The 12,849-nt window shown below is 34.7% G+C and overlaps 1 protein-coding gene across 1 annotated transcript in view; it reads left to right on the top strand.

The window, feature by feature from the left end:
* LOC5573133 (ejaculatory bulb-specific protein 3) overlaps positions 1–12,168 on the top strand; it is a 45,963-nt gene extending 33,795 nt beyond the window's left edge. Inside the window, exon 3 of the mRNA XM_001660699.2 lies at positions 11,630–12,168. Coding sequence (XP_001660749.1) covers positions 11,630–11,814 — 185 coding nt within the window. The 3' untranslated portion in view covers positions 11,815–12,168. The remainder of the gene's footprint in view (positions 1–11,629) is intronic.
* The last annotated feature ends 681 nt before the right edge of the window (positions 12,169–12,849 follow it).

Here is a 12,849-nt window from a genome sequence, read left to right as displayed (position 1 = left end):
AAGAGGATTATGGGAATACAACCTTTCTCGCACTAAGTGCTTCGAGGTGTCCGGAATTGACTTAAACTTTTGGAAGTTTCCATTTACTTTTAATTGGTAAACGTGTCATTCGACACGCTCAATTATACAAGTAACACGGTTCATCATCGCTCTTTCTCTCTTTCTCTTTGGGGCTTTAGTTCGCAGCTGTTATTTATCGTGCTTGTTACAACTTGCGAAACATTGTTAATAAAGGACCGATACAGATGTATGTTTTTCTATACTTGCTCTTATCTTCCTTCGAAATCAAACGAGAACAAATTCTGTATTTCCTGTCTAAAAGAGATTTACTTGATAAAAAAATCCACAATATTAGTTAGTCCCTTTTATCTCAATATCTCTCAAATCCAGCTCACAAGACGTGACTGGAAAGCTGTTCTGTAACACCGATCCATTCAACACCACACAAAGGAAGCAAAGTGATTTGCAATTCGAAGTGATTCTTGAAAGGTGGGATTTGTTGAGTGGCGTCTCGTCGGTGTGGAGCAAACATAATCCAGTGATAGACAACACTTCAGCTTTTTTTTCGCAATGGATCCCCACTGAGAAATCAATAAAATTAAAGTACTTTAAAGCGAGATGAAGTCATTTCCATTTGAACTCCAACGACTCGTCTACCATAGCTTTACCTTTTTACAAAAAGTAAGCAAGCAATCAAAAAACAACTCTGTTGCAAACATCGCTTTCACCCTTTTTTATTTTTCCATTCAAAGGATATCGTTGCTTGGGTTTCCTTTTCAGTGAAGTTTTTCCATGCAGAATTTTTCCGTTTTTTTTTTGCGTTCGCGACCGTAGACTGTTTATTCATTCTCCTAACTAGGGAGACTGACTTTATACAAGTGGAGTCAATATAACTCAACTGTTGATATTGAGATGATGGATGGCTTTGTGCTAGGGAGCAGCGGATTCGTTTTCCGTACCTTGAATGGAATACTCATTTTAGTAATTTATTTTCTATTTCAACTGAATCTGTCGTCTTGGGACCAACATTTTATTATTATTCTTCTTCTTCCACTATCAGTGTCTATCCAGCTAAAGTATTTCTATTAATCAAACATTATGATTCGAGTGTTTGATCTGTTGATTCTGTTGCATGCTCCTTTGGGGCAAGCGAAAGTCATCTATGCTCATTCTCACGTGTTCATTTCAAATAATATCTTTATAATTCACCAAAACTAATCCCTTAAGCAACATGCTCCCATATTCAAACCCCCAGTATTTCCCTGTGGAATTGCAGATGACTCCAAGGCTTCCATGAAGCAAGTAACACGACAACATATTCCTCTCATCCCCAAATTGACCTGCATTCGGACGAAACCGGCGTCGTTATTGTTTGTTACACCGGTACTTACAGTACACATTACGGATTAGCAACTGCGGGTGGTCTAACAAGAAAGATTTTATTTAACTATCACTCATAATAGGCTTTTCTTTCTTTTAAAATTTATAACTTAAAAATATTTATTTAATGACAAAAATCAAAATTCTACAATAAACTATTATTTTTTTTTGTTTTGATCCATCATACTAGCTAACGAAACACACAGACAATGATCACTACATAATAGCAGCATTAGTATCCAATAGGTGGTTTAACTCACTTCAGGAAACACTGGTCGATTTTTTCAAGTTTTAAAAGCATAATTCATTCATTGTTACCCCAGACAATTGTTCCGAAGCATTCTAGCGTTATTGGCAAATTCCAGTTTCCATTCATAAATTTGATATAATCGTTTTTTTCGCGCCGCTCTCCAGGAAAAATCCCATCCAATAATATTTTAGCCTAGAGCAGTGGAACGTTGTTTATTTTATTTACAACCTCATCGGTTGGGCGCTTCCCTTTAACGGGGAAACAGCATGGGGTTGATTTATGGAAAAATATGCTTCTGCTTGTTCGTAATGATGAAAAGTTTAAATTGCTATTGAGGTATGTTTTTGTGTGGGGAACTCCGGGAAACGAAAATTTGATTAGTTTACATTACGGGATATGAATATGCAAATTGTGAACTGGATCATAAGAATTCAAATGGGTTCGAAACGGTTGCTGCTATTTGCAAAAAGCTGGTAATAATTACCATATGACCATTCGCAATGGATAAGAGACACATACAGTTTTTAAGAAAATTATTGTTTCGGTCCACAAAACTTCATATTTTCAAGATCACTAATCTAGTGAACCAGATTGCCATTCGAGCTGAAAACTTGTTTGAAAGTCACTCGCTGGTGGTGACCAATCGATGCTTTGAACTCAAATGTCTGTCTGGTTTACTAGACTTGTGCCCTCGAAGATTGTAGGTTTGGCTTCGATTCACGTTCACCTCAATGGAAAATTATTTATTTTGTACATTATTTACATGGAAATTGTGATGTACATGAATTTAATACTTGAATAAAATCATTGCACGGTAAAATCTTGCTGAAAATCTTGGTTTGGCTGGACTTAGCCGCTCAGAATCGGTGCCAAAGGGATCAAGGTTTGGTCATTTTTGCAAGAGCATTTGTAAGAGCAAAATGCATTTGTTGTGAATTGTGAAACATAGTATTTTGTCTAAAATGCATTGAAAATGGTGTCTAATCAACTGGATAGTTGATCAGGGCGCTACTGATTTCTGATTCCCAGGGCATCCGGAGTAGTGGTCAATTTATGTTTTCGGTGTACATAAAAATTTGCAGAATTTTTTAACAAATTGATCCAAGACGTTGCTATTTGAGTATGGCAACATTGTCCACATGGTCTCCCATAGCAGATCATTGGGTTTCCTGAGGGGTCCTGGGAAAGTGTCGAATTCATTAATTTGATAAAATCATATCATGCGACCTATTAAAATATAGGCCTTGACGACAATTTTGAGTAAAAAAACATTTATATTTAATTATATTAATATTAAGTTATATAAACGTAACTTTTTTTGCACACCATAGGAAGGTTAATTATAGAAGGTATATTCAAGAGCTGTTGCAAGGCTGGTAGTCGGTCACTTTTAAGAGATTTGGTCACTATCTTGATGCAAATCTAGAAAATCTTTCAAAACTTTCTCAAAGCTCCACATGTTTATGCACAGATTAATACAGAGGTTCAGTAATTATTTGTCAGGGAGTTTCATCAGCTAGAGGATTTCCTCTAGAAATTTCCCCCTTTTTCATGAATTTCTCCAATGAGTTTTTAATAACTTTCCTAGCAGTTCTCAGAATGAAGTAGTTGGTTTTGCATTTTTTTTTATTTCTGTAAAATGTTTGGAATTTTCAACTGTTTTACTATGAAACTTTTTTGAGAGATTTTGGAATTATTAGCATAAAGTAGCCGGATATTATGTTATCTTAGGCAAAGATGTCGTTCTCCCAGAGAACTCACAGTGACCCCCCCTCCCCAAATAAGCCTAGCTTCACATCTTGTTTCGAAAATGCTATCTAAAGTTTTAAATTAGTGTCATTCTCTGACGAACCGGCTAATCGGCCAAATGGCATTCGTCCAAACAACCCTTTCGGTCAAAAAGCTTAATAGCGTACGTCCAAATAACCCAAAACCTTAATTAACCCATATAGGCCTGAGTGAAAGCAAAAATACTGAAACCCTCACCGCTCAGAGAATTCTTAACGGATTCAAATGATTTTTTGTCAGTTCACTGGCTCACATATGTAGTTTCTAGAAGTGGCCAGAGGAACTCGGAAATATTTCTGTGGCCGGAGTTATTCTGGTGGGTCACTGGGTCAAGTCGGGTAAAAAAGGGCTATTTTTTGGGACATGCCAAGTTACCCTTATTTATTTGCAATGACAATCATTTTAATTTGAAAAAAATCATTGAGATCTGATATTCAACATTATAAATGAAGAGTTTTGGACCGTTTAAAATATACCGGATATGGCCAGTCGGACGTAATGCTAGGAAGATCCGGCTATAAATTTATTGGATACTAAACCGTTTCAATTCTCGAAAAGTAGAAATCAAACATAATTGTGCACTGAAATGCGTTTCCTTGAGCTTGGCACAGATGTTCAGATACAAATACTTTATCGTAAGTTTGAGGCGTCCCGGGACCCGATAAAGGTCATTTGTAGGATAAATCAAAGGCAAAACTCATAGTTATCCAATTGAATCGTATCTGAAAAGGTTAACACTGATGCAATTTTCTTAAAATTCTGTCATGTAGTGGCCACATTATAATCGATTCCGGAAATTATCTATGACTTGAAATTTGCCTACCTCCAGGGGCACAAACGCACAGTACCCTTCTTACCCGACCTGACCCAGTGATCCACCGGAATAACTCCGACCACATGAATATTTCAGCATTCCTCTGTCCACTTCTAGGAACTAGATATGTGTGCCAGTACACTGACAAAAAATCATTTTAATCCATTAAGAATTCGCTGAGCGGTGAGGGTTTTAGAATTTTTGTTTTCACTCAGGCCTATACGGGTTAATAACTTGTTCGTTAAACTACGCTCTATATCAATATATCACTGTTGTTATACCATAAAGTAGAATTTACTTGAAAATGTGTATTTTTGTAAACCAAGAACTCTTATTTATTCAAAATATTTTATCTAAAGAGAATTATGAAAACAGATTTCAATACAACGAGTTCAAATATAGTGACCGGGTAATTCGGCCGACATCCATTTGGCCAAATGCCATTTACCAAAAAAGCCAATTGGTCGAATGACATTTGGTAGAATGTCGTTTGACCGAATATTAATAGAAGCAGTTTACTATAGTATGTATATTAACAATGGATTCTGAACTTCATTTGATAGGAAAGATGATTCCTAAAGAAGGCCACTTTATCAATGACAAAACATCACCTCTGACAATAGAAGTAAATTCATTAAAAATAATCTTCACATCAGTATAACTACCAATAATTAAAAGCAGGCTAAAAACAAGAGAATGTTAGCTAATAGTAATAAGAACAGTAACATTCAAAATAATAGCCTATGTTTAACCCCCCAACGCCCAGTCTCACCTCTAGGTGACACATGTTTTGTTTTGCTTGTCAAAAATTCTTTTTTGATTTCCGTGAAATCAATTGGGAATGAAAGGTATACCTATCTAGTTTGATTTTAGCTTAAAGTGGTCCACATTTATTTTATTTCAAAACAAACGTGGTTTGCATTGTTTTCAGATGTGCTTCAAATATATTTGAGGTATAAATTTTTTGGACACAGTATGTTCCTTATTTTCCGATTTTTTCATCTCTGACATATTTTCGTCTATTCACATCACATGACAATGGATTGCAATAATATTCAGAAAGTAACTGTAAGAAGCGATGTAAGATGTAAGATGTCGAGAAAAATCAGAAATGGCCACCTCGGTCTTTATTATTGTACCCAGAATCTGTTTTGGGAAGCATCTCAGAGTCCCAAGTTCACTTCAAATAAACTGTATTTATCTAGATTCGTTAAATAATGATCAAAATACTATCATGGTCTAATGTTGGACCTACATGGCAACAGTTTGGCCTTCTGGGAGATCCGGAACATCCGTATAATGGCCATTCCATCAATATTGATCTAGAGCGTCGCATTTTTTTCTAATCCATTTGTTTTCATGACTTATAGATAACGCCATTATTGAAACTCATTTATAAGCTTGTGTGGCCATCGGATACTCCACCTGATGATCCGGAACATCCGTATAAGCTTTAAACTTGATCTAGGGCGTCCGAAGTTTTCATAAGCAAATCAGTAACGCATTTCAATACGCATTCCAATCGTACAAACATTTCTATTAGCAAACAGAAGAAAATACCAATTCAAGAGTAAATCGGCATGAATAATAAACCAGTTCATCTAATAACAAGATGTTATTACACTACGATTTTTACTATTATAAAAATACGTTCAACCGAAGTAGAATCACAATCTGCACAACTTCTCTTATATGCCGATATCGTTATTTTACTGGTTCAAAAGTAAATTGGTAAAATGAACCGGTTCAAAAAGTTACAAATTACAGTTGTACGACTCAACTGCTTTCAAATTTTAACAGCAAACTTTAGCGGTCATCTTCTGAAATAAGAATGATTTTACTGCATCTAAAGTGAATCGGTAAAATGAACCAATCAAAAAGGTACACATTTCAGTTGCACGACTAAATTTCCATCATAAATGCCAGTATACATTACCACTTAAATTCTAAAAGAAATCTTCTGAAATGAGAAATGAATGATTTTACCGGTTCAAAAGCGTAAAAACCAGTTCAAAAAGTTACATATAAGTTACAAACTTCAATCATAATAAAACAGCAAACTTTATTGAGTATTTAAAAAATTAAAAATTAAAAATGTACAGGAGCAAAAGTGTACAACATTACAGTTGTATGATCAATTTGCTATCCAATGACAACAGTAAATTTTACGGGTTATCTTCTGAAAAAAAAAAATACCGGTTCAAAAAGTTACACATTTCAGTTGTACGATAAAACTTATACTTATTACTAATTGCACAAGTTTTTCAATGTTCAAATGTTTTGAATGTTCAAAAACAACACATTTCATTTGTACGAATAATCTGCTATCAATTGATAACAGTAAACTTCACGGGTTATTTTATGAAATGAAAATAAATGATTTTACCGATTCACAAGTGCATCTGTGAAATGAATCGGTTCAAACAGTTACAAATTACAGCAGCGAACTTAAACGGTTATCTTGTGAAATAAAAATTATTGATTTTATCGGTTCGAAAGTGAACCGGTAAACCGAAGCGGTTTATCAAAACTCAAGATTCAGCATAATATTTCACCAAACATCGAAATTACAATTTCAATTAAATCGATATGTATAATGGACCGGCTCATCAAATAACAAGATATAACATTACATGTTGATTCTCATTATTATAAAAATACGTTCAACTGAAGAAGAATCACTAACTGCATAAGTTTCCTTATATGCTGGCTCAAAAGTGAATCGGTAAAATGGACTGGATCAAAATATGACACATTTCGATCGAACAACGTAACTTCCATCAAAATAAAACAGCAATTTTTCTGGTTATCTTCTGGAATATAAATAAAATATTTTACCGGTTCAAAAATGAACCGGTACAATAAGTTACACATTACATTTGTAGAATTAATCTTTTATCAAATGTTAACAGTTAACTTCACAGAATATATCCTGGAATAAAAATAAATTTTTGAACCGGTTCAAAAGTGAATCGGCAGAATGAACCGATTCAAAAAATACACATTTGAGTTTACGATTTAAATGCTACCAAATTATAGCAGCAAACTTCAGCGGTTATCTCCTGAAATAAAAATAATTGATTTTACCGGTTCAAAAGTGAACCGGTTCATCAAAAAACAAGATTTAACATAACATTTCACCTCCCATTGGAATTATTTTTTTATCTATAACAGTTCACTTTTGGGCGCTGGAGGGTTAAAAGAAGCAAACAAAACCTGGTGAAATAACTGAAAATGAACTTTAGTACAAGTACACTGTTGGTAATCCTAAAACTAACAAGCCCTTAACTAAGCGTCTCGATACGATGTGCGGAATTCGCATCTTCTTCGCAAATTCACAAGTTTATTTTATATTTCTTTTGGAGCACTGTGTACATGTCCGGGTAAAATCATGAAAATTTACATACTTAATAAATGGTTGATCAGTCATTGGATCACACTTATACATCTACACATAGCGTTGTAGTGATCTGAATAATTTATAGTTCGCAATTCGGCCAAAGTTTGAATGACCCTTGTGGTTAAAACGTCTATAAGAGAAAACAAAAATCGGCGAACATACTTTTTCGGCCAGATGGCATTCCATTTCCATTTGCATTTCCAGACCATTTCCATTGTCCCGAGATTCGAAACAAACATTTAAGTTTGTCTCAGGAATTCCCAGGATTTTCCAGAAACAAATAATACTGGTAAAATAGAAGTAAATTTTAATAATACAATGGTTTTCAAATAATACATAAAATGGAAGTAATTTTCAATATATACGAGTTTTTCATTCTGATAAAGAACCTTAACAAAAATCAAAGCTTACCTTGTTCAATAACGGGATTTGCTGTTTTTCAATTCTTCATTATACAAATGAACATCTAGTAAACATTAGAGTCTTAATAAATAAATAATTTGTTTAAAATAATCGTGATCAAATTCATCAAAACATTGAAGAACAAAAGAAACGTTTAAATGTCCATTGATTGCATCGATCATGCAAAAAGTATTTATTGAAAATTATCAACAGGTTTTAAGATGTAATTTCAGATTCGTTTTCTCGGTTTAGGCTAATCATGTTGGAAAGAAATAGATAAAAACACAATAACCGTTTTTCAATTTTTCATCCTAATAGGCTGTTTTTCATCACGCCAAAAACGGCCTACATTCCTACACTGAATTATGCAGTGTGATAATAGTCATAACGTAACTGAAATCAGTTGCATAATTAATATCAAGCAACGCTTTTACTTTACGCAACTCCCAACTAACAATTCAGAGCCACAAACAAGCATGCATGTTTAATTATTGTTCAATAATGGTAATGGCAGCTGAATAAAAAATTTGCTCTATAAAGAGCTGAGAAGGTGCTTTTTTAACACAAACTTAGATCAATGTTCAACCGGTTCAACGTTATGCATTAGAATGAACAAAAGTTGAATCGCCACTTATTAAACGTTTCCAAAGATTCTCATTCGACTAGTCAAGATTGTTCTACAAATGAGCTGAACAAGACATGTTTCCCCCAATTAAAAAGCCAATATTCCACTAAACAAATGTATATGTATAAAAGGATATTCAGAAGACGAACTAACGTTTTACTTGCGTCGCACTTCAGCTATTCCCACATGTTTAACATCAACATGAATAAGAGCTGAATAAGTATCTTATAAAATCCTAATTCAGCTTCAGTATATTATAAGAACAGTTGATCCAATAGAGGCCAAAATGACGTTAATCAAAACACATTGTTCAGCAATAAATAAGCCTTGTAAAAGCGATCACACTATAGCTAAGTTTCATAAAATGGACAAAATATCCGAAATTCGTGTTGAGTTCCGAATGCATTTCAAAGCTCATAAATTATGCTTTCTTAAAACTTTTGAAATAGCTGTTCAGAAAATAAACATGGTCAGTCTCCAGAAAAGCAGAATTATTGTGAAAAACAAAAATAAACATTTAAGCTAAGTACTCCGAGTAGGAGCAAAGTACTGACAAACAAAGCGTGAAATTGACTTGATTGACATAAGAGATAAAATATCTGAAGACAATATCAAAATTTTGTTCCTGGAACTTCTAAACCTAAGAAAACTTTGATGTACGCAGATCTAATGAATAGCTCGCAGCTATTGGTAAAATCTTGCAGAATCTAAATATGACATGCCAATTTTGTTCTAGTTGTTTATTTTAGATATCATTTCCAGATATTTTATATCATATATCTATCAAGTTAATACCACTTTTAGCTATCCATATTATATTTTCTGTTGCTAAGTTTTTTTCGCCTGCTCGGGATGTTTTTCCGTACAAGAAAAATAGAAATTTCTTTGACAGAATTGATTTAATAAATTTCTATAGCCAGCTAGATTTGAAATGACCTTTCTTCAAAACTGAATAAATACTGCGCTCTAAGAAAAATGATTTACTTGGCCATTTCCAAAAATAAAAATCGCATCAAGATATTCGAATATTTTTCTATTCAGGTGGGTTCTGAGGACTAACCCTTCAAATGATTCAAATATATTCATACAGAGAACTTTTACTTCAATGCATATGTAATAAGTTTATGAAAAATACAAATAAAAAAATTATCAAACTATAATTTATAAAATTATTTGAGTTAATTAATCATTTTTGAACAAACTAAAGCTTATTATGGAATTAGATTGATCATTTCAGACTGTTTTTACTTTGTGTAAATAAACATTATTTTGACACACATCGACATAAATTTTCTCACTGTGCGCTAAAAATAGCCGACTGAACTCAGCTTGGATCAGCACTAAACAGCAGCTGAATAATATGCTTGTTCAGTTGTAGATTAGCGTACCATGTGTTGATTAGACGTTGTCGAATAGAAGCTCGAACATGGTCAATATTCAGCTATGAGAAGTTTATATTTTGCACTGGACGGTATAAACATCAATTCTAGGATGGCGCAGATGGCAAGGCATACCGCTAACGATTGGAAGGTCTCGAGTTCGAATCCAGTATACAGGCGATTTTTAAATAAGATTGTTATAATATCATAATAATAGTGCACACTACATTTATAAAGTGCCTAGAAAAATATTTTTTTGTTTTTATTAGTCTTTAATTATTTTTAGACCAGCCGTATAAAAGCTGAACTAAATGCTTGTAAAACGTTTTTAAAGCTGAAAAATAAAGTTGGTATTCACCGACATGCTTTAAAGTTTCTCCAAATTTGTGTGAACAATGCTTTAACAAAGGTTGGCCATGGAAATTATTAAAATGTTATAAAACATGATGCTGGATAAAACTGCCATAATGGTGTTTGTTAAATGAGTGAATGTTAGTTGGGCTGTTCTGAGTTGCGTAATGAATCATTAAACAACCATTTTCAAAATTTGCTATATAACGGTGAATGCAACCCGATATGGTTTCTGATACCCTTAAATGGTCTTCTACGAAATTGCAAAAAATGTTGTAAGCAACTCGTTGTAGAACTCGATTTCCTAAGCACTCATCGTAATAATCCAACTCAACAAGCCTCGTTGTATAAATGTACGACTCGTGCGGTAAAAATTGAAAAGAAAAAAAGAATGATCTTTAATTTTTTGCCTAAACTACTATTTTGTCTAGTTGACAAACAAAATAATTTTTGAACTATTTCCTACTATTATGAAAAATAAGTATTCATTCTTTTTCATGATGCTTTTCTGTTGTATTGATAAAGCTTGAGACATAAAGAAAGTCATTGTTTTGCCTCAAAATATAATGGTTTTCATCAAATTTGAAGTTCATTTCGAGAATCTCGGGATTCTCGGGATGTCAGAACTTAAATCCAGAGAAACGGGAAATCCCTAAATATTTCAAATACGGGGATTTTTGGACACTTTATTATGAACTTAAAGATTTCTTGTCCATTGAACATTTTTGCATGTGTCTATATACAGCAAGGTATCAACGCTCCTCCTATAATAAATAGTACCTTTCTATGGATTCAGACTTCACTTTTTACATGAATGAGAATGTCGGGGTCTTCCTTAGCCGAGTGGTTAGAATCCACGGCTACAAAGCAAAGCCATGCTGAAGGTGTCTGAGTTCGATTCCCGGTTGATCCAGGATCTTTTCGTAATGGAAATTTTCTTTACTTTATTGGGCATAGATTATCATCGTACCTGCCACACGATATACGAATGCGAAAATGGCAACTTTGGCATAGAAAGCTCCCAGTTAATAACTGTGAAAGTGCTCATAAGTACACTAAGCTGCGAAGCAGGCTTTGTCCCAGTGGAGACGTAATGCCAATAAGAAGAAGGAATGAGAATCTCATTATGAACGATGAAAGTGACAAAAATAACCCCTTTCTTAAAGCGCAATTTCACACCACAATCAACTGCCACTAACCATTTTCCCAATTTTCTTCTTTCCCACCTCCCCCGCAACAGAAACCCTCCCCGACGCCCTGCGCACCAACTGCGAAAAGTGCAGCGAAAAGCAGCGAACCAACTCCCGCAAGGTGATCAGCCATCTGGAATCGAAGAAACCGGCCGAGTGGAAGAAACTGCTGGACAAGTACGACCCGGAGGGCATCTACAAGAGCAAGTTCGAGAAGCTCAACAAGCGGTCCTAAAGTGCCCTAGCTCTTGGGGAGCTTTAGATGGATGGATGGATGGGTCATCTATTTTTTGTGATAGATTTTGAACCGCTCGCAGATGCGGCTCAACTTGTGGGTGTCAGCGACAGTTGTTTCGAGGGTCAACTACAACAGTAGCAGCAGCAGCAGCAGTATTTCAGTTGGAGGAGTCAAATGACGGCATTTTTTTATCGCCAATGACAAACATTAATCGGTACAACATAAATAGGCACGCGCGATGTATATCCACCTTTACAGTTTAGTTAGTGTAAGTTTTCATAGACCTAAGAATGATTTTTAAGTAGAATCGGCTGTTGAAGTACAGAAAGAATAAAAATGTTGTAAATTTTACAGGCGTTGTTATATTTTCTAAGATATGCAAATCGTATGATTCTTTAAACTTGATCAATTCTGCAGTTTCATTCTTTGGACATTCTATACCATTTTCCATGAGCAACCCACTCTTTCATCAATCCACATTTGCCTCTTTCAAAGTCGCCACATCAATCTAACCGAACAGTATCCGTCTCGTCCTTTTGAGTTCTAGCCATACTCATGTACTGCACATTGCTATAGTGGGAGGATGGAGTTAGCTTCAGTTCTGGCATTGCAATAGTGGGAACCTGGCAGCCGGTAACCAACATAGGCGAGACAGATAGGAGTAGTTTTCAAGATTGATTTAAGAATCTTGAGACATATGGGTTTGAAACATTTGATGCTCATTAGCTTCACCTAGGGACACTATTCCATACTAATCGGGTATGTTAATGATTACTCTTGACATATCCAGTAACTTTACTGAAAACATCAGCCAGCTATTTGATCTGCATCCGGAGATACATAAGTTTTTAATTTGAATGTCAACTAGCGCCTTCTACTGGAAAATATGAAACCAACTAAAGCAGCAATTCAAAGCCTTTGAACTAATGAACAACTTTACTGAAGACACTACCCAATTAACCAATAAGCATTTCAATTCGCCCTGCGTGCTTATGTAGTGCTATCATACAGCTGAGACGCACTATATCAGCC

Source organism: Aedes aegypti, chromosome 2, assembly GCF_002204515.2.
Source record: "Aedes aegypti strain LVP_AGWG chromosome 2, AaegL5.0 Primary Assembly, whole genome shotgun sequence".
Lineage (NCBI taxonomy): Eukaryota > Metazoa > Arthropoda > Insecta > Diptera > Culicidae > Aedes > Aedes aegypti.
The sequence above is the reverse complement of the archived record's forward strand: the minus strand, read 5'-3'. Positions and strand labels throughout refer to the sequence as shown.